Source organism: Antechinus flavipes, chromosome 4 (assembly GCF_016432865.1).
Source record: "Antechinus flavipes isolate AdamAnt ecotype Samford, QLD, Australia chromosome 4, AdamAnt_v2, whole genome shotgun sequence".
Classification (NCBI taxonomy): domain Eukaryota; kingdom Metazoa; phylum Chordata; class Mammalia; order Dasyuromorphia; family Dasyuridae; genus Antechinus; species Antechinus flavipes.
Window position 1 is genome coordinate 2,958,180 of NC_067401.1, and position 24,591 is coordinate 2,982,770.

Below are 24,591 nucleotides of genomic sequence, written 5' to 3' on the forward strand. Positions count from 1 at the left end.
GAAGGGCCCAGTGCTTCCTCCTCTGAAAAGCACGTTTGTGTGGGGTGTGCCTGGGGCGCCCTGGCCCCTCCCTCAGCCCTCACTCTCTTTATCCAGGGGTTCCCGTACTTCCCCTCTGCCTGTGGGCAGAGGGATGGCGCTCAGGGCCAGCTCCCCCTCGCTCTCCTTCCAGGCGCCCACTCTGCTCTTTCGAGGCTTTCCTGCAGATATTCCCCAACTCCCTCTTCCTTTCTATAAATCGATTTGAATGAACTTGTAGAAACCTATAATAATGGACTCAGCCTTGACAGACCTGGAGGGTTTAGGAGAAGGTCAGGCTGGCTCTGCGGGGCCTGGAAGCCTGGAGGGAGGAAGATTCGGCTTCCTGAGTTGAAATCTAGCCTCAGGCATATCCTGGCCGTGTGACCCTGGGCAAGTCACCTCACCCTGTTTACTTCGGCTTCCTCATCTATAAAACGAGCTGGAGGAGGGAATGGCCACTTACTCCAGTGTCTCTGCCAAGAAAGTCCCACGGAGGGCCCCCGGGGGCTGGACGTGGCTGAAAATAACCGCACCACCGCCACCATCATCCCCCTCCCCCAAGTGTTCCTCGAGGCTGGGAACTGATTTTTCTAGTTTGTTGTTTTTGCCTTGATGTCCCTGGTGTCCAACATGGTGCAAATCTGTGTAAGTCACCAATCGTCATCCACGTGATGTAATTAGTACACTTCCCACGTCTACACACGCGCACACACTCGCACGCGGACGTGTTGACGCTGATGCTCTTGGGGAAGAGTCCGAGGAATGACTGCAGTCGGTGGTTAAGAGAGTGGTTTGTTTTCGTGGCTCCTGTGGAATCCTGGGTAACCTGCAGAGCATCCCACCAGTGGCGTGGCAGGGAACGGCCGACCGGGAGCTCTCTCACGTGGGATTTGGGGTAGAGAGGTGGCGCGGGGGGTAGAGGGCCCAGCTGGAGTCAAGACCCGAGTTCAGAGTTCACCGCGCGCCGCGGTCGCTCTCTGGCTGGGTGACCCTGGGCAAATGACTTCTGCCTCAGTTTCCTTGGCTGGAAAATGGGAATCATAGCAGCACTTTTCCCGGGCTATTCTGAGCATCAAATGAATGAATTATTGTAAAGTTCTTAATACATTTCCTGGCACATAGTAGGCTCTTGTTGTTAGCAGCAGCAGCAGCATGATGGGATCGAGCTGGACCCTCCAACTTGTTAATTCTGCCTTCACTGATTAGTAGTAAAGACTGCCCAGTTTTCCTTTGGCAGAATTTCACTTTACCCTTTGACCATTGCTTGGGTGCGGCCCTTGAACTTCTGTATTCTTTCCTTATGTTTCAGATATTCCTTTTATTTGTTCTTTTTAATCTAAGAGCTTTCTTAGTCCATTTTTCTTGTCTTTTAATGGAGTATTTTTCTTTTTTTTCTGAGGCAATTGGTGTTAAGTGACTTGCCCAGGGTCACACAGCTACGAAGTGTTAATGTCTGAGATCAGATTTGAACTCAGATCCTCCTACCTTCAGGGCTGGGGCCCTACCCACTGCGCCACCTAGCGGCCCCTTTCTGATGGAGTTTTTAATTTGAAGTTGTCAAATCCTTTCTTTTCAGCGTCCTTCCCGTTACTTTCCCCCAGTGTTGTTCCTGTTCCCGTTCTGGCTCACCGGCCCAGAGGATCGCTTGTTGTTGTTGTTCTTCTTCCTGATTTTGCCCGCCCTCCGTGGGTCCCATCGGCCTTTTCCGAGTGGTTCCAGTCTGCGTTCTCCGCGTCCGGGAGGCCTTGACCAGTTTTTCTGGTTCTTGATCATTTGCATTTTTCCATCAGAGAGCACCCCGTCCCGACTCTGACGGTCGCTGCCGCTCTCAGGGCCGCGCCTCGGCGTTGTGACCGCCTGGGCGGAAGCGGCCGCGGCGCGGGTCCCGGTGACGACCCCCGGTGACCGCCCGCCAGAAGCCGCAGAGTGGCCGGACGCACCGTCAGCTTGGCCTGGTGCAGCAGAAAAGAAGCGAGCCCGAGGCTCGGAGAGAGAGGGAGACCGCGGGGCCGAGCGGAGCCCCTCTCCGACTGCCCAGCCCGGCGCGCCCAGTGAGAACCCAGGAGGAGGGGGCCTCCGGGACCACCCTGCCGGGCTCACTGATGACCTGGGGAAATTCCCGCCCCATCTGGTTCAGTTTTTGGTGGGATTCTCAAGGGTTCAGTCCGCGTCTTCTCGTATTTCTCCGAACTTTGGGGGCAGCTCCGGACGCGGACGGACGGCCTGTAATCGGCCACCGGCCCGCGATTTCTTCTGTGGAATAGACTTCGGCACTTTTCCTTTCCTCAGCGGCTCGGCCTCCCGTTCTCGAGCGTCCCCCCTGCGGCCCGCGTGGTCGGAACCCGGCCTGGGCCCTCAGGGAGTCTCGTTGGGGATTCAGGACCGAAGGCCGCGGGCGCCTCGAGACCTGGTGGTCCTGGCTTCAGACCCGGGCTCCGGAGGCTCTTCTGTGGAGAAGTGGGGGCAGGTTCATGGGGGGGGGGCAGGAGGATGAGGTCCCCGTGGGCCAGGGGCTACCAGCCAATGGTCGAGCCCTCGCTCACGCCCTTCCAGGTTCTGCCGACGGCGTCTTGGGGACCCTGGCTTGCTCTCAGCTCCCAGCTCGAGACTAGGGATGGTTCTCGGCAGCCTTGGTCAGAGGGCCGAGGATCCCTGCCCGGGACAGGCCGGGCGTGGGGGCGGCGGGGGCTGGCGGACCCCGGCAGGGGCACGGCCGGCCGCCCTCCACGGGGGGCCCCGGAGCAGGGCCTTTGGCTCTGGGGGTGTCCCTCCCTCTCACTTTCCCCCTTTGTACCATGTTGGGTCTCCAGGATGTGCTGGCCGGGCTTCCTTGTGCAGCGGTTCTTTGGGCCCCAGGGAGGGCGGGACGGAGGGAAGGCCGGGAGGAGGGGTCGGCCGCCTCTGCCTGCCGGGGATGGGGGGCAGCTCGCTGGCCCTGAGGGTGAGGGGAGCGGGGGGAGGCGGCTTCCCGGCCAGGCCCGGCTGGGGCTGACTTGGTGCCAGTTCCTGGTGAAGTTCCCAGCATCCATCCGGGCTCAGGAGGGTTTCCAGAGGCTTTTACAGCCCGGAGGCTGTTCTTCCCCTTCCTGCTCTCCCGGGGGAGGCAGCGGCTTCTGTTCCCCTCTAATGGACCGGGCCGGCGGCCTTGCCCAGGCTTTCCCAGCAGGCGGCCCCGCCAAGGACGGCTCCGGCCGCCGCCCCCGTTAGCCCCGGGCTTCTGCCTCCGGCCTCGGGAGGGGGAGGCCCGGGGAGCCTCAGAGGGGCGCTGGAGGGAGCGCGGCAGTTTGCACGCGGGTTACCTGAGCCAGGGCCGTTCTCCCCTCCCTCAAGGGCAGCTGGGAGTCGAGAGCCGGGCACTCGTGTGAGGGTGTGAGTGTGAGTGTGTGTGAATGTGTGAGTATGAGTGAGTGTGAGGGTGAAGGTGAGAGTGTGAGGGTGAGTGTGAGAGTGTGAGGGTGAGTGTAAGTGTGAGAGAGTGTGAGGGTGAGTGTGAGAGTGTGAGGGTGAGTGTGAGAGTGTGTGAGGGTGAGTGTGAGAGTGAGAATGTGTGAGTGTGAATGAGTAAGTGTGCGTGAGTGTGTAAGGGTGTGATTTGTGAGAGTGTGAGTGAGTGTGAATGTGTGAGGGTGTGTGTGAGGGTTGTGAGGGTGTGTGTGTGTGAGGGTGAGTGTGAGAGTGTGTGAGTGTGAGAGTGTGTGAGGGTGAGTGTGAGTGTGAGAGTGTGTAAGGGTGAGAGTGTGAGGGTGTGTGAGGGTGAGTGTGAGAGTGTGTGAGTGTGAGTGAGTGTGTAAGGGTGTGATTTGTGAGTGTGAGTGTGAGAGTGAGTGTGTGTGAGGGTGTGAGTGTGAGTGTGAGAGTGAGAATGTGTGGGTGAGTGTGAGAGTGAGAGTATGTAAGGGTGAGAGTGTGAGTGTGAGAGTGTGTGTGGGTGAGGGTGAGTGTGAGAGTGAGGGTGAGTGTGAGAGTGAGAGTGTGTGAGGGTGAGTGAGTGTGCGTGAGTGTTTAAGGGTGTGATTTGTGAGGGTGTGTGTGTGAGGGTGAGTGTGAGAGTGTGTGAGTGACTGTGAGTGTGAGTGTAAGTGCTGCGTGCTGCCCTTGGACACTAGTGCCGGGTCTTGTGCCAGGAAGACCGCGGCCCGGGCCAGCCCCTCCCCCCAGCTTGAGCCCGGCCTCCAGGCAGCTGCTCTGGGCGGCAGCTTTGCGGCAGGTGGGCTTTTGCTGGCCAGGGGGGCGGGCTCTGGGCCCAGACACAGAACTCGCGTCTCGCGGCTCGATTTCCTTTTGGGGGCTCGGCACGGACCGGCGGCCCCTCGGGCCCTCTCTCCGGGGGGCCTAAAGAGCCTTTGGCCCCAACCCCCTCATTCCGAGGGAGGGTCTCTCGGGGCGAAGCCGGGTGTGGCGCTCGGAGCCTCGGCTGTCTGTGGGCTGCCTTCGGTGCCTTCCCTCCATGCTCTGGGTGGGCGAGTTAGCTCTGACGGGGTTTGCTGCGGTTCAGATTTGGGGGTCTGACGTTACCTTCGGGACCTCTGATCACCTCCGGTTGGGGAACTCCCGGCGCGTAGGCCCCTCCAGCGCTGTGCCGCGGCTCGGCTCCAGCAGTGGGAGGGAGGACTCGGGCGGGGGTTTCCCCCCCTGGGTCCCGCCGCTCCGGCCGCCGCCACGGGAGAATGTCCCGGAGTCCGTGGGCGCCGTCCGGGGGGCCGAGTCCCCGCGGCGGCTCCTTATTTCCGGGGCCCGAGCTGCAGCTCTCCCGCTCGGCCTCCTCGGGAGCCTCGAGCCCAGAAGTGGGAAGCGGTTCCCAGGGCGGGGCCGGGGCCTGGAGGAGTGACGTTCTCGGAGCTGGCGTTCGGCGGGCACGGGGGGCTCTGACCTCGTTAATGAAGTGAGGAACGGCGATCGATGCCCCGCGCTCTGCCCTGAGTGACCCGAGGTGTCCCGGGGGCCGACAGTGCGGGCCCTGCTCGTGGGCAGCCGTGAGCCAAGGCACAGCCGGACCGACGGGGCGGCTGCTGGCGCCGGGGGGGCCGCGCTGTCCTTGCCCGCCCAGAGGGAAGGAGGGGAGGGAGGGAGAGAGAGAAGGAAGGAGGGGAGGGAGGGAGAGAGAAGGAGAGAGGGGAGAGAGAGGGAGGGAAAAGAGCGGGGAGAGAGAGAGGGAGGCAGAGAAGGAAAGAGGGAGGGAGGGAGACAGTGGCCAAAGGGACGGAGCTCAGTTTGTCCAGGACCCCGCGCTCTCCCCTCCCAGGTGGGACTGAAGGTTTCCTTGGAGAAGAGAAGGTCTGGGTCCACCGGGGGGTCTTCCCTGCTGTCAGGGGGGGCCGGGGCTGGTCGTGGCGGCTTGGGCCGAAGGTGGAAGGGGGGCTCTCGGGGCGGGCGGCTCGCAGGGAATCGCCCCCGGGAGCCGCTGGGTCTCCTCGGTCACAGCGGGACGTCTGACCCCGCGGCTAAGGAAGGGCCCGGAGACGGAGGTCCGTGGCCCCCTGGTGGGCGGGGGGCGCCGCTCCCAAGGAGCCGGGGGCCTCGGTCCCGAGCGGGCGGTCTGACTGGGGGTAACGACGTGGGGAATGACCCACGTCCACCCTCGGGCCCGGGATCCCTGGTCGTGCCGAGGGCCAGTCTCTGGGGGAGGCCGTGGCGAGCCGGGCCTGGTTCCCGCTGGCCCTGTCCAGGGTGCTGCCCTCCTCCTGCCCGGGAGCAGCAGCCGGTGGGAGGAGCGGGGCCGGACGCGGACAGTCTGGGGCCTCGACGAGGGCCCTCGCCGGGCAGCGGCCATCTTAGCGGGCGAGCCCCCGGCCCTCCAGGGCCTCCGTTCTCCTGTTTCCCCCTTTACAGAGAAGAGGGCAGCAGAGCCAGAGTGGAAGAGCCGCTTCCTTGTGGGGCCTCGGGCTTCTGCCCGCGGGGTCTCCCTCCGGCCCCCACGACCACACCCCTGGGCTTGACCCGGATCCTTGGCCCTGAAGCCCTCCCGGCCGTTGTCACAGGCCCAGCGGCATCCGCCACCCCCCTCCCCCAGGGCTGCCCACGTGTGGGCCCCCTCGCGCCCTCCAGCTCGTCGCTCAGCTCCGCCTTTTATCACCAGAAATCCACCTTCGGTCCTGTCGTGTCCTAAAACAGAGCCTGGTTTGGGTCAGAGGCCCCCGCGGGCCCGGGGACTCGGCCGCTGATCCGTGGGCGCTCGGACCTCGATGCTGCCTCAGTTTCCCCCTCTGGGAAAGGGGGATGAGGGGAGCCTCTGGGTGGGGCCCCGGGGAGACCGGGGGGGTGTGAGATTCCGGCAGCGGCCGGCCCGCCCCTTCCTCCTCCTCCTCCTCCTCGTGTTCTCGTCAGGAAGGAGGCGCCGGGCAGGGTCGGGGCGACCGAGGCTCCCTGTGCCTTTTCTCGGGGACTCGCTCCCCTCTCCTGGTCTCACTGACTGGCTGGGCCCGCTGAGGGGGTCCGGAGGCTCTTGCATTCTGGGGGGACGTGGCCCTGGCCAGGGGTTGGCGGGGTCCTCTCGGGTCAGGGTCCCCCAGAGTCCCTGCACTACCCTTGATGCCAGCCGGAGCGGGCCCCAGGAAGGAGAGGGGGCGTCGAGCCCCGTCACGTGGGGAAACCTGGAAGGAGCCGTCTGGGCCCCCCGTGGCGGGGGAGGGGCGTCATAGCCGGGGGTTGTTGCGCAGAGGCGCGGGGGGGGCCGGGGGGTCGGCCTTCGGATCTGAGGAGTCTGTTTCCCTTCTGCCCGCAGGTGCCGATTCTGAAGCCCGCCGAGCCCTCGGCCGCTCCTTCGCCCGCCCGCCCGCTCGCCCGGACATGCCCCAGCCCCCCGCCCGCCCGGGCCCTGTGTGATGTGGAGCGTCGGCTGCCCCCGCGGGCTCTGTGATCAGTTCTGAATCGCCTACTGGACCTGCCCCCGCTCGCAATGAGCTCCCAAACCCATCCAGGTAAGTGCCCCCAGGCCCGGCCCCTTCTCAGCTTCGGGCTCGGCTCGTGGGGGAGGTGACCGGGGGGGGACTTGGGCGGGGGAGCGTCTCTGCCCAGCCGGGCTCCCGGGCAGCTCGTGGCGAGGCGGCTTCTGGCCGGAGCTGCCGACACCGATCTGGGCCCCGTTCGTCGCCCGAAGGCGACTCCGCGACCGGCCCGGCCCGTTCCTTTTCCCCTGTTCGGCCCCGGGCCCCCGTCAGTGCGCCCCGGGCTGGCGGGTTTGGGGGCTCCCACTCATGGCAGAAGGTGCAGATTTCCAGGTTCTCGAAGGATGAGGGGGGGGCCCGTGATAGTGAAGTTTCAGGAGGGAACGTGTCACACGTGGAAAATTCAGCAGGAGAGTCATTGCTTGCCGTGGAACGCCCGCTTGGAGGGTCCCAGAGCAGGGCCCCGAGCAGGGCCCCGAGTGTCCCACCCGGAGCAGGCCCCAGAGCAGGGCCCCGAGCGTCCCACCCGGAGCGGGCCCCCAGAGCAGGGCCCCGAGCATCCCACCCGGAGCAGGCCCCCGAGCAGGGCCCCGAGTGTCCCACCCTGGCACTGGGAGCTGCTGAGCTTTGGTTGTGGGGGGCGCAGTTTTAACGAGGCAGCGAAAGTGCTCCCAGGGTGGCTGAGCCGGACGGATTTGACGATGCTCTTGTTTGTTCGCTCTCGGTGCCAGTCGTCGGGCACCACGTCTCATCGGGGCTCCCCTCGTGCTTTGCCAGGGGTTTCCTTGGCGTCTGGTGGGGACGGGCATCGGTGGGCAGGGAGGCTTGTTTGTATCCCCGACCAGGGGGTGACGGTGTTTTCTCCCCCGTGGGGAAGCTGGGTTGGGGCTGTCCCCAGCCCGGGCCGGGGAAGGGACGGCAGCTCTGCGGCAGCGTCGGTGAGCTTTGGGTTCGAACAAATACCCCGGGTGCCAAAGATGGGGGGGGCTTCAACGTGACCGCTGCCACGGCCCATCTCCAAGAGCCAACCCTCTCACCAACGGGAGGGAAACCGAGGCGGGAAAGACCCCGGGGAGAGCGATTCCTCGAGAAGCCGGGCCCGGAGGCCGGACGCTTCCGTTCCGGAGAAGAGGAAGTTTCGTTCTTGGTCGGAGTGGGGGGCAGGAGGCCCCACGGGAGTCGGAGGCGCTTTCCTCGGCGAGCTCGCTTCTCCCGCGGCGGCGGCTCGTGCTTCCTGCCCGCGATGCCGCCCGCGAGGTCTGGTTCATGTGAATGAGCCGGGCCCAAGCTGGAGGCCGCCCCGAGTAATTGGCGGTGGGGGCAGGGGGGGACGCGGAAGTCGCTGCCCGCCTCCCGGTTCTTGGCACGGCTGCGGGACCGGCCCCGCCTCTTCCTCCCCTCCTCGATTGTTGCCTTCATGTTGGACTCACTTCGGTAGGGGCCGGAGCGCCCTCCAACGGCCGCCCGTCGTCTGCTCGCTTCCACTGGGGCTCGCTCTGCGCTGCGGCCGTGCCCGGAGGACCTTGGGAACCCTCAGCCTTTGGGACCGGGAGCAGGTGGGCGGCGTTTCCGAGAGCGTGACTCGGTTTCCTGAATGTCGGGCGATTTCCTCGCCTTTCTCCTCGCTTTTGTCCGTGCGGTGTCTGCTCGGGGCCCGTCAGAGTCCGAGCCAAGCGCATTTTCTTGTTTTTCTCTGCACGGGGTCAGAGCCACCAGAGCCTCGGAGCCCTGCGTGACTGACGCGCCCGGGAGGAGGCGGGGCCCGCGAGCCTGGGGTCTGTCCGGCCGAATCACCTGCTGCTTGTTGGTCAATGAGCAGAGGGCCCGGCGGCCTCCCGAGCGGTCTCGGCCGTGGGCAGAAAGGGCCCGGCGGCCTCCCTCGCTCTCCAGCTGCCCCGCCGACCACAGAGCGCTCCCGGCAAGTGGGCTCCAGGTGGCTTGTTCCTCGTGGGCCGTTTTCTGGCGTTCCCTGCGTTAAGCTGATGAGTCCGTCCATTAGATAGAGAATAATGGAACCACTTCCTGTCTTCTTGCTTTGGGGTTTCAGTGGGTTTTACTCCAACCTCAGCCATGGCTGGTGAACGAGGCAGTGGCCGAGGAGAGGAGACCTGCCAGCGCTCACCTCCTCGCCAAGGGAGGGGAAGCGACGGAGAGCAAAAGCAAAGGGAGACCGCGGAGAAGGAGCTTGCGGGGACGGAGGCAAAGGGACCGCGGAGAAGGAGCTTGCGGGGACGGAGGCAAAGGGACCGCGGAGAAGGAGCTCGCGGGGACAGAGGCAAAGGGAGACCGCGGAGAAGGAGCTCGCGGGGACAGAGGCAAAGGGAGACCGCGGAGAAGGAGCTCGCGGGGACAGAGGCAAAGGGAGACCGCGGAGAAGGAGCTCGCGGGGCCCGAGGGAAAGGGAGACCGCGGAGAAGGAGCTCGCGGGGACAGAGGCAAAGGGAGACCGCGGAGAAGGAGCTCGCGGGGCTCGAGGCAAAGGGAGACTGCGGAGAAGGAGCTCGCGGGGCCCGAGGGAAAGGGAGACCGCGGAGAAGGAGCTCGTGGGGACGGAGGCAAAGGGACCGCAGAGAAGGAGCTCGCGGGGACGGAGGCAAAGGGAGACCGTGGAGAAGGAGCTCGCGGGGACAGAGGGAAAGGGAGACCGTGGAGAAGGAGCTCGTGGGGACGGAGGCAAAGGGACCGCGGAGAAGGAGCTCGCGGGGACGGAGGCAAAGGGACCGCGGAGAAGGAGCTTGCGGGGAAGGAGGCAAAGGGAGACCGTGGAGAAGGAGCTCATGGGGACGGAGGCAAAGGGACCGCAGAGAAGGAGCTCGCGGGGATGGAGGCAAAGGGACCGTGGAGAAGGAGCTCGCGGGAACGGAGGCAAAGGGAGACCGTGGAGAAGGAGCTCGCGGGGACAGAGGGAAAGGGAGACCGTGGAGAAGGAGCTCGTGGGGACGGAGGCAAAGAGAGACCGCGGAGAAGGAGCTCGCGGGGATGGAGGCAAAGAGAGACTGCGGAGAAGGAGCTCGCGGGGCCCGAGGCAAAGGGAGACCATGGAGAAGGAGCTCGCGGGGCCCGAGGCAAAGGGAGACCATGGAGAAGGAGCTCGCGGGGCCCGAGGGAAAGAGAGACCGCGGAGAAGGAGCTCGCGGGGACGGAGGCAAAGGGAGACCGTGGAGAAGGAGCTCGCGGGGACAGAGGCAAAGGGACTGCGGAGAAGGAGCTCGCGGGAACGGAGGCAAAGGGAGACCGCGGAGAAGGAGCTCGCGGGGCCCGAGGGAAAGGGAGACCGCGGAGAAGGAGCTCGTGGGGACGGAGGCAAAGGGAGACCGCGGAGAAGGAGCTCGCGGGGACGGAGGCAAAGGGAGACCGTGGAGAAGGAGCTCGCGGGGACGGAGGCAAAGGGAGACCGCGGAGAAGGAGCTCGCGGGGAAGGAGGCAAAGGGAGACCGTGGAGAAGGAGCTCGCGGGGACAGAGGGAAAGGGAGACCGTGGAGAAGGAGCTCGAGGGGACGGAGGCAAAGGGACCAGTAAAGAATGGGCAGTAAGGAAATAAGCAGACCAACAACATGCTGGAAGGAGGGGACGTGAAGAGCCCGGCAGGAGGAGGGAAGCGGGCGAGGAGCACGTTCTTGGACCGAAGAAAAGGAAGCTGATGAAGACCGTGCTCTTCGTTTGAGGAAGAGCAGCCGCGCAGAGTGGCTCAGAGCCGCCTCCTGGAAGCGCGGCAGAGGAGGGCTCTCCCCACCTTGTTTAAGCCTGAGGCGCCGAGAGACAGGTGGGCGGCCGGAGGTCCCAGAACTCAAACCGCCAAAAGGAGGATTCAAACTCGGCCCTCCTGGGCTGTTCCAGGGCTGTTGCCTTCAGCCTCTGCTCCTCCTCCGCCCCCCAGGGGACCTGACCTCGTCTTCTTCCCCCTGAAGCTGGGGCAAGATCCTCTCCCCCGCCTTCCCCCTCTTCTGTAGAATGGAGCCAGCCCAGCTGGACCCCTGGGGAGCTCTGGGGTGGAGCACTGACTTGTGGGGCAGAGCACTGATCTGGAGCGGAGCACAGACTTTGGGCCTCAGCCAAGATGCCCCAGAGGGCTTGTGGAGACCCGGCCTCAGGCCCGGCTCAGGGCCTACTATTGCCCTGACAGCCAGCTGGTTTCCTCTGCCTCAGTTTCTTCATCTGTCAAACGAGCCAGTGGGACTCGGAGGCCCGAGCGCTTTCTTTCAGGCCCAGCTCTGATCCGGAGGCGACCTCGGCCTGGGGAGAATGTGAGAGCTGCCGCTCCCCTGTGCGCCCCCGGGAGGCGGTGCCCGCGCACATCCCCACTAGCTCCTTCCCCGGCTCCGGGGCCGCCGGCTCTCCAGAATCCCCCTCGCACTGGATCTGCTCTTACGCATTTCTGGCTTTTGTTCCACGGGAGGAGGACCCTGCGGCCCAGCGCGGCTTTGCTTGTGCTGCCTGATGGCAAACGGGCGAAGCGTCTGGGGGGAGCGAACAGAGTGGGGGGGGCAAAGGCACGGAGACGGGGCCGCCTTCGGAGCCCCCAGAGGCCGGGCCAGCGCCTCCTAAAGACAGACCCGGGAGGAGGCGGCCGGGGAAGGGATGGATCGCAGTGGGCTTCCATCCTCTGCCCGGGGCCGGCCTGGATGCTCGCTGCCCCTTGTGCAGGGCCCCCTGCTGTGATTGTTTCCTGCTGGTCCCTCTGTCTGTGTGCACGGGGGTGTACCTGAGTGTAGGTGCACATAGTAGGTGCATATGTGTGTATGTGCACACAGGCACCTACTGTGTGCTCACACACGGACCCACTATGTGCACATACACATTCCCATACACGCCCGTTTTGAGTTTTGCTCACTTCTCTCCATGGGGGTCTCGTTTCCGAGGCCTCGGAGAGTTTTTCCCATCCTGCCCCTTGTCTTTTCCCCTTGGCCGTCAGTGCTGTCTGTGCGGAGCCTCCCGGGCTCATGGGGGCGCTGCGGAGGCCGGCCTTTCTCTCCCGAGGGCGCCCGGTGGGAGCTGGGAGTCCGGCCCGGCCTTCTCGAGCCCCGTCTCTGGGCTGCACGCCCGGGGGCCCTTGCACTCTGCTGGGGGGACGGAGACAAGCCCCCGCTGTGGGGGCAAAGGCCGCCCCTGTGCCGCTTTTACGGGCGGCCTTTGCCGCTGTTGCAGGGGCTCCTCGAGGGCCAATCCTGGGCAGATGCCGGAAGATGTCGCAGCTGGGCCGGAGGCCGGTCACAGCAAGTCCCCCCGGAGGGAGGGGTCAGGGACAGGGGGGAGGGGCCGACCCCTGACCCCTGCGGGCCGGTCTGAGGGCGGGTTCAGGTCTGCCTTAGGGAAGGGCTGATCTTGGGAGCCCCCGGACCATCAGAATAGTTGGGGGGCACAAACCTAGCCGCCTGATGAGTGCCCCCGGGCCCGCTCAGGGCGCATTACCCTCTGTGACCAGCGGCGGCGCGGGAGGTGAAGGGAGAGGGTCTCTGGGGTTTGGGGCGGCCCTCGCACTCAGCTCTGCGGACGGCCCGCTCCCTTATGACTCCGGGACAGACCGGCTGGAGCTGGCCCAGGGACGTGGCCAGGCCGGCATCCGGATCCGCAAGCCAGCGGGCTGGAGTCCACGTTCATAAAGCACCTACTAGGGGCCGGCACTGGCCCAGAGGCCCTCGGGAAGCCCCGGTATAAGGGGGGGCCCCCTCACGGCGGGAGGGGGGGAGGCGGATGTGCTCAAGCGGACGGAACAGAACCACAGGCCCCGAGGCCCCGGAGCTGGGGGGCTCGGAACCCGGCGGGGTCTCTCAGGAGTCTAGGGCCGTCCCTGGGGAGGGATCGGGCCGGGCTGGAGCAGGGAAGGGGGGGAGGGAGGCGGGAGACAGTCGCCCACTTTCGGTTATGTCAGGATGAATTGCTCCCTGAGCTGCGCTACCGGGACCCGGACACCCTTGGTGGGGGTGGGCTGCCCACCCGGGGCTTCAAGCAGAGCTCCGAGTCTCCACCTGAGCTTAGCTGGGCAGGGAATTAGCGGAGGGGTCTGCGGGAGAGGGTGTGTGAGGGAATGTGGGAGGGGCCGTGAGGAGGGGTCGTGGGAGGGGGCTGTGGGAGGGGCCGTGGGAGGGACCGTGGGAGTGGTTGTGGGAGAGGCTGTGGGAGAGGGTGTGTGAGGGAATGTGGGAGGGGTCGTGGGAGGGGGCTGTGGGAGGGACCGTGGGAGGGGGCTGTGGGAGGGGCCCTGGGAGGGGGTTGTAGGAGAGGCCGTGGGAGGGACCGTGGGAGTGGTTGTGGGAGAGGCTGTGGGAGAGGGTGTGTGAGGGAATGTGGGAGGGGTCGTGGGAGGGGCCGTGGGAGGGGGCTGTGGGAGGGGCCATGGGAGGGGGCTGTGGGAGAGGCCGTGGGAGGGGGTTGTGGGAGGGGGCTGTGGGAGGGACCGTGGGAGTGGTTGTGGGAGAGGCCGTGGGAGGGACCGTGGGAGGGGGCTGTGGGAGGGGCCATGGGAGTGGTTGTGGGAGAGGCCGTGGGAGGGACTGTGGGAGGGGGCTGTGGGAGTGGTTGTGGGAGGGGGCTGTGGGAGGGACTGTGGGAAAGGCCTTGGGAGGGGCCATGGGAGGGGCCATGGGAGTGGTTGTGGGAGAGGCCGTGGGAGGGACTGTGGGAGGGGGCTGTGGGAGTGGTTGTGGGAGGGGGCTGTGGGAGGGACTGTGGGAAAGGCCGTGGGAGGGGCCTTGGGAGGGGCCATGGGAGGGGCCATGGGAGGGGGCTGTTGGGCAAGCTGCCCGAGATGCGGACACTGGTGGCTCTTGCAGAGGTGGAAGAGCTGGGGTCCTTTGAGCCCATCTGTCCCGTGAGGACGCGCTCTTTCCGCCCGGCTCCTTCCAGGGGCAGGGGCTCGGGGACCTTCAGTGGGGGCCCAAGCTCTGGGGCCTGCTCTGGGCGGCCCGCCCAGCGGGGGCGCTACCGCCCGGAGGGCCCCGGGCCTGGCCGGCGCGGAGCACGTGGCGGAGTCTCCCGGCCCCTCGCTCGCTCGGCGCCTCCCTTTGGTCCCAGAGAGCCCGGCCCCCTCCGGCCCAGCGGCCCCTCCCCGCGCCCTCGGGGGTTTCCGGCCGCGGCTCATTGTGTCTGGGCCGCCCCCCACGCCGCCTTCCCGCGGCTCGCTTTCCCGGCCTGGGCCCGGCCGCGGGAGGAGCATTCCTGGGCCCTGACGAGGCTCGGCCGCCGCGGGGGGCGGCTCTTGCGTCAATGAGGCGTCATCGGCCGCTGCTTGTCTGGGATCGGGCATAAACACCCCCGGGCCGCGGCCGCCCAGAGCCGCAGGGCCGCGGGGGGAGGGGCCGCGGGGAGGGCGGCGCCCCGAGTCCGCAGCTGGAAGGGCCCTTTGTGGCCGGCCGGGCTCGCCCCCCTTCCGAGCGGGGCAGTGGGGGGGGGGCGCCCAGGGCTCTCCCTCTCCCAGCGGCCCCCCCTTTGTCAGGGCTTGCGGCAGGGGCCCCCCTTAAGAAGGAGCTGGTGCCCTGGGGGCCGTGCTCTGGGAAGGGTGGGTGGGAGCGGGGCATAAATGCACCAGGGACCTCGGAGGAGACCTGGGGGGTCTCGATGCCCCGGGCGGTGAGGGCGGGCTCTGCCCTCTCTGAGCCCCTCTCTGTATCCCTGCCAAAGGGGGCTTCCGGCTTTGCACTAGGGTCTGCACAGCCAGAGAGGCCCTCTCCCCTTCTCCCCCCCTCGGGATCAGGCCTTTCTCAGGACTTTCTGCTCTTCCAACCTCTGACCCCTCCCCAGGACATTCTCTCCTACCTGTTGAACAGCATCTCTTAGGCTCCCCTTCTCTCCTCCCCTCCTCCCTCCCCTTCTCCCTGCCCTTCTCCCTCCTCCTCCTTCTCCATCTCTCCTTCCTCCCCTCTCCCTCCTTCCTCCCCTCCTTCATCTCCCTCCCCCTCCCTCCTCCCCTTCTCTCCTTTCTCCTCCCTCCTCCCTCTCTTCCTTTCTTTACCTTATTCTTTACATTATGTCCCCCCTCCCCCCGCCATGACCCTAACCCTCGGTATGCAGTGTCCCTATTTTGACTCCTTGGTTTTTAGTCTCTTTGTCCCTCCCCACGACGTAACCTGGGCACCCAGTAGGGGATTAATGTGTGCTCATTTGCTGACCCCCAGACCCCCGGTGGCTCCTGCAGATGAGAGTGAGATGGCTTTCTGCCTCAAGGGAGCTTTCCGGAAGGGCAGAGGGATGGGCTCGAGGTTTGCTTTTGCTGAGGGGGCTTGCACCCCTCCCCACAGACTCTTTTGGTGGAGTGTCCTCCTCCATTAGAGTTTGGGCGCTCTGAGGGTAGACAGCGGGCTCAGCACACAGCAGGTGCCTACTAAGTGCTTCTTTGCCCTCCCTCCACGTTTCAGAGGACAGTCTGTCTGGGGAGCCTGGGCCCTTCCTGGCCGTGTATCCGCATTATTGAGCATCACCACCGCGGGGAGGTCTTGGGACGCTCCTCCGGGGTCTCGGCCACTGTCTGCGTCTCTCCCGAGAACCTTTGTCCCGCTTCTGGTTGGGAACGAGCCCTGGCCAAAGGCTAAGCCCAAAGGAAGGTCTGAGGGCCGGCCCTGTGAGGAAGGGGAGGGGGCGCTCCCCCTGTCGGGCCTGTGGCCCCCCACCCTGCGGGCCCTTCCCCTGGGGGGCTTGTCACTTCCTGCCCCGGGGGCGGCCTCTGCTGTCCTTCCATGGCCACGAGAGCCCAAGATGCTCCTGGCACCTTTGTGGGCAGTGTGCCTTCAACCACCCCCGGTGCCAGGGCACGTGTGCACAGACACACACAGTCACACACAATCACACACAGTCACATATACAATCACACCCACACAATCTCACAATCACATCCACACAATCACACATAATCATACACAATCACATAGACACAATCACACCCACATAATCTCACACACACAATCACACATAATCACAAACACAACCACATATAATAACACATAATCACATACACACAACCACACACAATCACATACACACAACCACACACAATCACATACACACAACCACACAATCACAATCACATACATAACCACACACAATCTCACACACAATCACATACACACAACCACACAATCACACATATACACAACCACACACAATCACATACATAACCACACACAATCACACACACAATCACACATAATCACAAACACAACCACATATAATAACACAATCACATACACACAACCACACAATCACGCAATCACATACATAACCACACACAATCTCACACACAATCATACACACAACCACACAATCACATACATATAATCACACACAATCTCATACACAATCACACACACACAACCACACAATCACACAATCATATACACAACCACACACAATCACATACATAACCACACACAATCACATACACACAACCACACATAATCATACACAATCACACACATACAACCACACACATACAATCTCACACACACAACCACACAGACTCGCATACATACAGTCACACCCATTCTGTCCCCCGGGCACAGCTCTCATGTTGCGCTCCGTGGGTGTCCCCGGGTCGCTGCCCAGCAGCAGAAGGGGCCACCTGACTGGGTCACGTCTCCCAGGGGGTCGGGAGGACCCTGAACGCCGCTCAGATTGGCTCCCATCCCCCTGGCACACAGTGGGTGCCTTTTCCGGCCCCACCTTCTCCCACTTGGGCCCCGGAGCCGGCCCCTCCCAGCGTGCAGGCCTCGGGATGTCTTCCCTGCGAATGTGTCAGCAGCCCCCTCCCCCCTCGCCTGTGAGCCTCGCGAGCCTGGGCCGGACCCTGGGGCCCGGGCTGGCGGCATCTGGTGCTTGTGGAATCGGCCCCGACGGGGAACGGGACCCAGATGTCGGGCTGGGGCGCCGGAGTTCTTGGGCCGGGAGCTCGGGGGAGGGAGGCCTTCGAGAGCCTGAAGTCCGGCGGGGCCCGAGAGCGGGTACCCGGCAGTGTGACCCGGGGTCGTGGGGGGCTGCACGGATGGGGTCTCGTTCCTGGCAGCGCCCCCCTCCTGTGCCGCAGGGAGGCACCGGGGCTGTGGGCAGCGTGGGGCGAGGGCTGCTCCCCTTGGTTCGGGGGGGACTTCCCAAGTGCCCCCAAAGTGGAGTCCCTGTGTGCGAGTCGCCGGGGACGACCCCGCGTCCTCTGCCCGGAGGCTCGTCGGAAGGGAGACGGGGCCTTGGGCCCCGAACCGGGAGGACGGCTCGGCCGCTACGCGGGGACGGCTCTGGATCGAGAAGGGGCTCGGGGGAAACCGAGGCCCCGAGAGGGGTCCCACTGATCCCGGCCCTCTGCCGGTCCCCCAGGTCGGTGGGACCCACCCTGCGCGCTCTGGCAGATGTCTCAGAACGTGTAAGTGGGTGACGAGCCTCTGTCACAGGTTTGTGGGGGAGCAAAGTCCATCCTCTCCGGGGCCGGCGAAGGGAAGGGGCTGGGGCCGCGGCGCCGGGGCGCGGGAAGCGCCGACCACAGACAGAAAACGAGAGAGACCCGGATTCGTGGCCCCCCTGGGAGCTTCCCCATGGAGGCAGAAGTGGGGGGCGGGGAGATGGGAGTGTGTGGCTGCATGCATGGGGGGCACCCAGGCCCACGGGGTCAGGGAAGCCTCTGCCAGGGGTCCTGGGGAAAAGCCAGCAGGCGTGTACCGGGCCTGGCCCCCCCAGCCAGCGCCACTTTCCTCTGCTCACAGCTCCAGCAAGCGCCCTCCCCCCCACCTCTGGGCTCACTCTGGGGGCTGCCCTGGGGCGGGCAGAATCGGGAATTCTCGGGCCAGGCCCAGTTCTTCTCGTTCTCCCGATTACTTTGCGTCTGACTTTTGGGGGGCTTTGTATTTGCTGCTCTGCAGACCTGGGGTCTCCGTGGGAGGAGGCTCCCCCCCTTTGGTTTGGGGGTGTCTCAGGGGCGTGGGGACAGGGGGACTTGGATGGAAGGGAGGGGATGGAGGGAACCTCCGTCGCCTCCGTCTCTGTCCCTTCGAGCCTCCGTCTCTTTTGCCCAATGGGAGCGCTCAGAGTCCTGCCAGGTTCCCCTCAGATGGGACCTATCCCTTGTCCTGCCGGGCCGGCCCCTCCCCCTCCCCACCTGGTCTCCCGGCCAGAGGATTCCAAGGGGAATGAGACAGGGCTCCCCGCCCCCCAGGGCTGATGTTGGGATTCAGGCCTCACAGGGAGGGCCGGCACGGGGGACCTCGGCCCCCCCGTCACCTCTAGGAGGGGGCCCTTGGCTCCTTTTGGTGACCTCGGGGTCCCTGGCGTCCGGCCCCGGGTTTTCTGGGAAAACCGTGCGGGGCGGTGGGGGCGGGGCCTCCTTTTCCTGTCGATGGCCTCCTCGGCCCGAGCCGATGTCCTGAGCCGGCCCGGGAGCTCAGCGCCCGCTCCCAGGCCGGGCGGGACCTCTCCGGCCGCCTCTCCTGGAGGAGGAGGAAATGCCGGGGCCCTCCTTGCTCTTCTGCCTCTGGAGATGTCCCCGGGGCCTTCTCCTGTCTCAGTGTCAGCCGCAGATGGGGCCGGGGGCTCCGGGGAGCTCAGAGCGCCCCCGTCTGCTCCTCCCGGCGCATCTTTTACCCCGGCCGTCGGGCGCTGCTTTTGGACTTGGGTGGGGAGAGCCTCGTTCCACAGAGTAGCCAAGAGGTGTCGGGCGTCCCCACGAGCCCGCGTGAGCCTCGGGGGCCCTTTGCCATCCCCGGCTCGGGAGAGCTGTCCCTCCGTGTGGGGCTCGAGGGCGCCCCCGGGCTTCCTGCACAGCAGCCAGCCTTGTTCCTCGGCCCAGAGCCAGTGCCCGGTTTTGGGGGCTGTCCCGGTGGGAACAATAGGAAGGCCCTGTTTGTTTAGGATTTTTTTCCCCAAAGCAGATGTCGGTCGCGCTCCTGTTTATGACCCCCCAGACTTTGCCCGGGTCCTTCCCCTTCCATAGAACCTGCTTTTAAACAAAGAAAAGCCCCCCAGAAAACTGCTCATCATTGAAAAAATCAGATATTTTACTTAATCTTTCCCACTTTATAGGCCCAGCCCCGCCAGGGGGAGGGAGGAGGGCCGTGCTCTTTATATCTTAGCGCGCAGACTGCAGGAGCGGGCCCAAGGCCCGGCCTGGCCAGTTCTGCCGCTCGGCAGTGGCCGTGCTGGTGCCCACTGTGCCGGTGTCCGCCATGCCGGTGCCCACTGTGCCGGTGCCCACTGTGCCGGTGTCCGCCGTGCTGGTGCCCACTGTGCCGGTGTCCGCCGTGCCGGTGCCCACTGTGCCGGTGCCCGCCGTGCCGGTGCCCGCCGTGCCGGTGCCCGCCGTGCCGGTGCCCGCCATGCCAGTGCCGGGTTGTTTTCAGAAGGACCCACGGAACCTCTGGAAGCACCAAGTGATGCTGACGGTCGCACTGATGAGCGACGGTAATCGTGAAGGAGCAACGTCCCGTAATATGGTCCAAAGGGCCCATTGATAGCTGGAGCTGCGGGCAGCTTGGCGGAGGGCAGAGAGCTTCCCCTCGGCGGCCCGTGGGCCGCACCGAAGCCCGACCGGGGGCTCTGAAGGCCCTCCCTGCCCTGGTGCCCCCTGAGCTTCCGGACACACTTAATCCAGCGCTCCCTCCCGCTGTGGCCGGGGCAGGAGCCGGCGGCTCTCCGGAGCCTGTTCTTGCACCAGGAAGGTAGGATGGGGGCCGGGAAAAAGCGGTTTCCTTCCCTCGGGTCTCCTGCAGGCCGGCTCTGGGCGGACGGGCCAGGCGGGCGGGGGCGGGGGCGGGCCAATGGCAGTCCGCGGCTCGCTGTCTATTTATAGCCGGAGCCGGTTCAAGGTGCGCGCTGCCACCGCCGCCCGCCAACGGCCGGTTTGTTTTCGTGGGAATTGATCTCTCTGTAGCAGGGGATTATCAGGAGCAGTTGCTGCTGATGCGCTCGGGCCCTGCCCCCCGCCTCCCGCCCTCCCTCCCAGGACAAGCTGGGCCGGCCGCTCTAGCAGCTGCTGTTGGCGGGAGGGCGGAAGGCGGCAGCTGGCAGGCCGCGGGCACGGGACCGAGGTGAGGGCGCCGCCCCCTTTGGTTTGTAGCCGGAGACTAACAGAGGAAGCCTCTGGGGTGGCAGCCCCGGGCTGCCCGGGGCCCCGAATGCGAATCCTGCCTTCCGTGGGGCCTAGGCCTGGAGCTCTCGAGGCTCCTCCGGGCTCCAGGTCCCGGCCTCCAGAGCTAGAATCGCTGGGAGTTCCCATAAATGCTGCCCACGAGTCGGGGCACTTCCCGGTCTGCAGTGAACGGACCCTTGTGTCCCCTGGGCTCGAGGGGTGATGGAGCCTCAGACCGCCCCTCCCCCCCATCCCGGGCTGGCTCTGGGGGCTGGGGCGGGAGCATGGGGGGGGGCACAGCTCTTCCCGCGCCCTCTGGCGGCCAAAGCTCGCTTCTGGCGCTGCCTCCTGGGGCCTGGGGCCGGGGAGCCCACAAAAGTGCCGCCTGGGGGCCTCGGCTGTTTGGGCGGGGCCGGCCTCCCCGCAGCGGGAGCCAGAGATCCGGGGGGCGTTACTGCCGCCGGCGTGAGGGGCTCGTGGGACGGGAGCGGCACCGAGATACCTGGAGCCGCCTCCATTTCTCGGGACTCGTAGCTGTGTTTTAATGGAGAACAGAAAACGGAAGCATTTATTAAGTGCTTCCTGCATACCCGGTACTGTCCTAACCACCAGGTCCCCGACCCTGAGGGGGAACAAGAAGGGGGGGCTTGGGAGGAGGTCCTGGCAGCGCGCCGAGCTGGAGAGCAGTGGGCGTGTCTGCGGCAGCATCTGGGAGGCCGGCCCCGCCCACTCTGGACAGAGGAACCTCTTAGGCCTCCCTCCCTCCCCCCCCCCCCGTCCCTCTCCCCCCCCCATCCCACACTGTATGGAGTCCATGGGCTGTCCCGGGCCCCCTCGGGGGACTTTGGTATCAGTTCCCCTCCTTTTCACCCTCGTACTTGACTGGCCGCGGCCGCTGCGGGGTTTCAGGCGAGTTCTCCAGTCCCGGCGTGGTCGCGTTCCCGGACGTTGGGGCTCTTGGTCCCGCGGTGGGAGCCGGGCGAAGGCCCCCTCGTTTCCGCCGGCTCCCGGCCAAGTAAAAGGCCATCGCGGTGCCCGGGACGCTGCCGCGGGGTCCGGGGAGACTTCCCAGAAGAGCCGGCTCGGAGAGGAAGCCGCGGGAGACCCGACATCGCGCCTCTTTAATCGCCTTCTCCCTTGTAAATGTTCTGGGCCCCCTCCCCCGGACTGGCAGCCAGGAGGCGGAGAAGGGACACGTTTGGGGAACCTTGGGGTTTGGGGAGTGTCTTCTGCCATTCCACTATTAGCACCTGTTATGTGTCGAATCCAAGCCAGCCATGAAGATAGGAAGACAAATGGGGAACTGCCCCTGGCCTCCATAAAGGGAAGATCTCTCTGTCTCTGTCTCTCTCTGTCTCTGTCTCTCTCTGTGTGTCTCTGTCTCTGTCTCTCTCTCTGTCTCTGTCTCTGTCTCTCTCTGTCTCTGTCTCTCTGTCTCTGTCTCTCTCTGTGTGTCTCTGTCTCTCTCTGTCTCTGTCTCTGTCTCTCTGTCTCTGTCTCTCTCTGTCTGTCTCTCTCTGTCTCTGTCTCTCTCTCTGTCTCTGTCTGTCTCTGTCTCTCTGTCTCTGTCTCTGTCTCTCTCTGTCTCTGTCTCTCTGTCTCTCTCTGTCTCTGTCTCTCTCTCTGTCTCTGTCTGTCTCAGTCTCTCTCTCTCTCTCTCTGTGTCTCTGTGTCTCTCTTTGTCTCTCTGTCTCAGTCTCAGTCTCTCTATCTCAGTCTCTGTCTCTGTCTCTCTCTCTGTCTTTGTCTCTCTCTCTGTCTCTGTCTCTGTCTCTCTCTCTGTCTCTGTCTCTGTCTCTCTGTCTCTGTCTCTCTGTCTCTCTCTCTCTCTCTCTCTCTGTTTCTCTCTCTCTCTCTCTGTCTCTCTCTGTGTCTCTGTGTCTCTCTCTGTCTCTCTATCTCAGTCTCTGTCTCTGTCTCTCTCTCTGTCTCTGTCTCTGTCTCTCTCTGTCTCAGTCTCAGTCTCTCTCTCTCTCTCTGTGTGTCTCTCTCTGTCTTTGTCTCTCTCTCTGTCTCTGTCTCTGTCTCTCTCTCTGTCTCTCTCTCTGTCTCTGTCTCTGTCTCTCTGTCTCTGTCTCTCTGTCTCTCTCTCTCTCTCTGTGTTTCTCTCTCTCTCTCTCTCTGTCTCTCTCTCTCTGTGTCTCTGTGTCTCTCTCTGTCTCTCTATCTCAGTCTCTGTCTCTGTCTCTCTCTCTGTCTCTGTCTCTGTCTCTCTCTGTCTCAGTCTCAGTCTCTCTCTCTCTCTCTGTGTCTCTGTGTCTCTCTCTGTCTCTCTATCTCAGTCTCTGTCTCTGTCTCTCTCTCTGTCTCAGTCTCAGTCTCTCTCTCTCTCTCTCTGTGTCTCTGTGTCTCTCTCTGTCTCTCTGTCTCAGTCTCTGTCTCTGTCTCTCTCTCTGTGTCTCTGTCTCTCTCACACACGTGTGTGTAAGCAGATAGAAAACGCCTCCAAAGTGATTTGGGGCCCCTCAGCCCCGGCCGGGTTCAGCTTCATGCTTGGTTCAGCTGGGGGAGCCTTTTGGGGGTCTTGGTCCCTTGTAAGAATGGGAGCGGGTTCAGAGCCGGCGGGGAGCCCGTGGGGGTCACTAAGTCCAGCCCCCGTCTTAGCTCAGGAGAGGGGACGTGCCCGAGGCCGGTGTCCGGCCCCAGCCGTGCAGCCTTTCCCGCGTCCCTGATTTTCGGCCCTTGCCCTTTGACCTGGGGAAGGGAGGAGATGGGAGTGGGGCTCATTTAATGGGAAGGAAGCAGGGGGTGGGGCGGTGGTCTCTGAGCCCCCCCCTCCCCTGCCAGGGGTGAGACCTGTCTGGGGCGGAGCCCTCCTGCCCCCTCCCCCCCCCGGGCGTTACTAGGTGGGCGCTGCATCAGGGGCCTTAGACAGGAATGACTGATTGCTGAGGAGTCGGGGCTTGGGCCCCCCCGGGCGCCATCTGACACCTGGAAAGTAACACCGGCCGAGCCGGGGGCGTCCCCTCGGGCTCTCTGTGCCTTGGGGGGGCCGCTCAGAAACGCCTCTTGTTGCCTTCTGATTTTAGTCAAAGCGACGTCTCTGTGCCGGGAGAGAGCCGGAGAAAGGGCCCCGCCGCTCCCTCCTCGTCCAGAAGAGGGAACTGAGACCTGGAGAGAAGCAGCCGCTCGCCTGAGCTCGTGGGGACCGCCCGTCTGGCCAGGTAGCGTTCGGCCGCGGCGGCTCCGACCGGGAGTCTTCCCGGGTCTGCTGGCCCAGCCTGCCGGGAGAGCCCGGGCCCTGGGGATCAGGGGGAGCCTCCGGAGGCCGGGCCCTGGGGGTCAGAGGGAGCCCCCCGAGGCCGGGCCGTGGGGGTCAGGGGGAGCCCCCGAGGCCGGGCCGTGGGGGTCAGGGGGAGCCCCCGGAGGCCGGGCCCTGGGGGTCAGGGGGAGCCCCCGGAGGCCGGGCCGTGGGGGTCAGGGGGAGCCCCCGGAGGCCGGGCCCTGGGGGTCAGGGGGAGCCCCCGGAGGCCAGAGTGGGAGCAGATGCTGCCCAAAGCAGCAGCTGCAGCCTCCGAGGGGCAGGCGACCTCCCGCCCAGGCGCTCAGCTTGGGCATCTTAGCACTTTCAGCCCCCGCCCCCCCTCCTGAGGGCCCAGACAGGCACAAAGCGGGTCCGCTGCGGGACTGGGGGTTCGCGCCCCCTCCCGTCCTCTCTCCTCCTCCGGGGGGGAGGGGGAGGCGGCCGAGCCTTTCAGCGGGGAAGCGGCTTTCACGCCTGGGCCTGCCTCGGTCCGAGGGGCCACCGGCTGGATCCCCCTGCGGGCTCCGACGGCCCCGTGGCCGGGGGGCTCAGGATGAGGGTCTGTCCGGCCATGGTCACGGGCGGGACCCGAGGAGCCACGTGCAGGACGCTGGGACACGGACCCCGGGGCTGGCTCTCTGGGATCCGGGCCCGGGCTCTGGGCCGGGGCCCTTCTGGGTGGGAGCCCCTGAGTCAGAGCAAAGCGGCTCCAGGCCTGGGCTCGGGCTCGTGTCCGTCTCGCCGGGGCCGCTTCCGTTTGGCGAAGACCCCCTTCGGGCCTTGGGAGGGACTCCTCGCGTCCGGAGGCGGGCCCGGAGCTTCCCCGGAAGGGCCCGAAGCCGCTGGGGCCGGCGGGCGGGCCCTCGGAGGGCTCTTGGATCTGCTCCCGTCCCCCTGGACTCGATCCCACGAGAAGCCCTGCCCTCCGAGGCCGGGCTCGTCCCTCTACAGTCCCGCCGACCCTTCGGTTCTTCCCCTCCCTGCGGTGCTGGCCCTGGTGACAGCGGGGCCTTCGCCAGCTCCCAGGATGCCTTGGGCCGGCCCCCCCCGACGGGCGGGGGTCAGAGGGAAGGGGGGGTCTTTGGGAGGGAAGCAGAGCGGGAGAAGCTGTGACCCCTCCCACTTGGCTTCCGGCCCCTTCTCTGCGCCTTTTCCCGGCGCTCTGACGTGCAGCCACGCGCGCCCTTCTGGCGGCTTTTTGCTCCGTTCCTTCTTTCCCGAGACGACGGATGGGGAGACGCGGTCCCCGCGTGGCCCGTGTGTGACGGACGCTCGGCTTCCCGGGCGGGGGAGGAGGGACCGAGAGAAAGGGCGAACGCCACAGTCGGCGAGAAATCGCCGTCTGTCTGTGATGGGAAGATGAAGCTCCGTCAGGAGCCGGGACAAAAGCCCCGCCCGCTCCTCCC

General features: G+C 65.2%; 1 protein-coding gene across 3 annotated transcripts in view; it reads left to right on the top strand.

The window, feature by feature from the left end:
* HDAC4 (histone deacetylase 4) overlaps positions 1–24,591 on the top strand; it is a 115,916-nt gene that overhangs the window by 25,889 nt on the left and 65,436 nt on the right. For all 3 annotated transcript variants that reach the window (XM_051998578.1, XM_051998577.1, XM_051998579.1), the window contains exon 2: positions 6,743–6,938. In XM_051998578.1, the coding sequence (XP_051854538.1) occupies positions 6,917–6,938 (22 nt within the window). In that variant the 5' untranslated portion in view covers positions 6,743–6,916. The remainder of the gene's footprint in view (positions 1–6,742; positions 6,939–24,591) is intronic.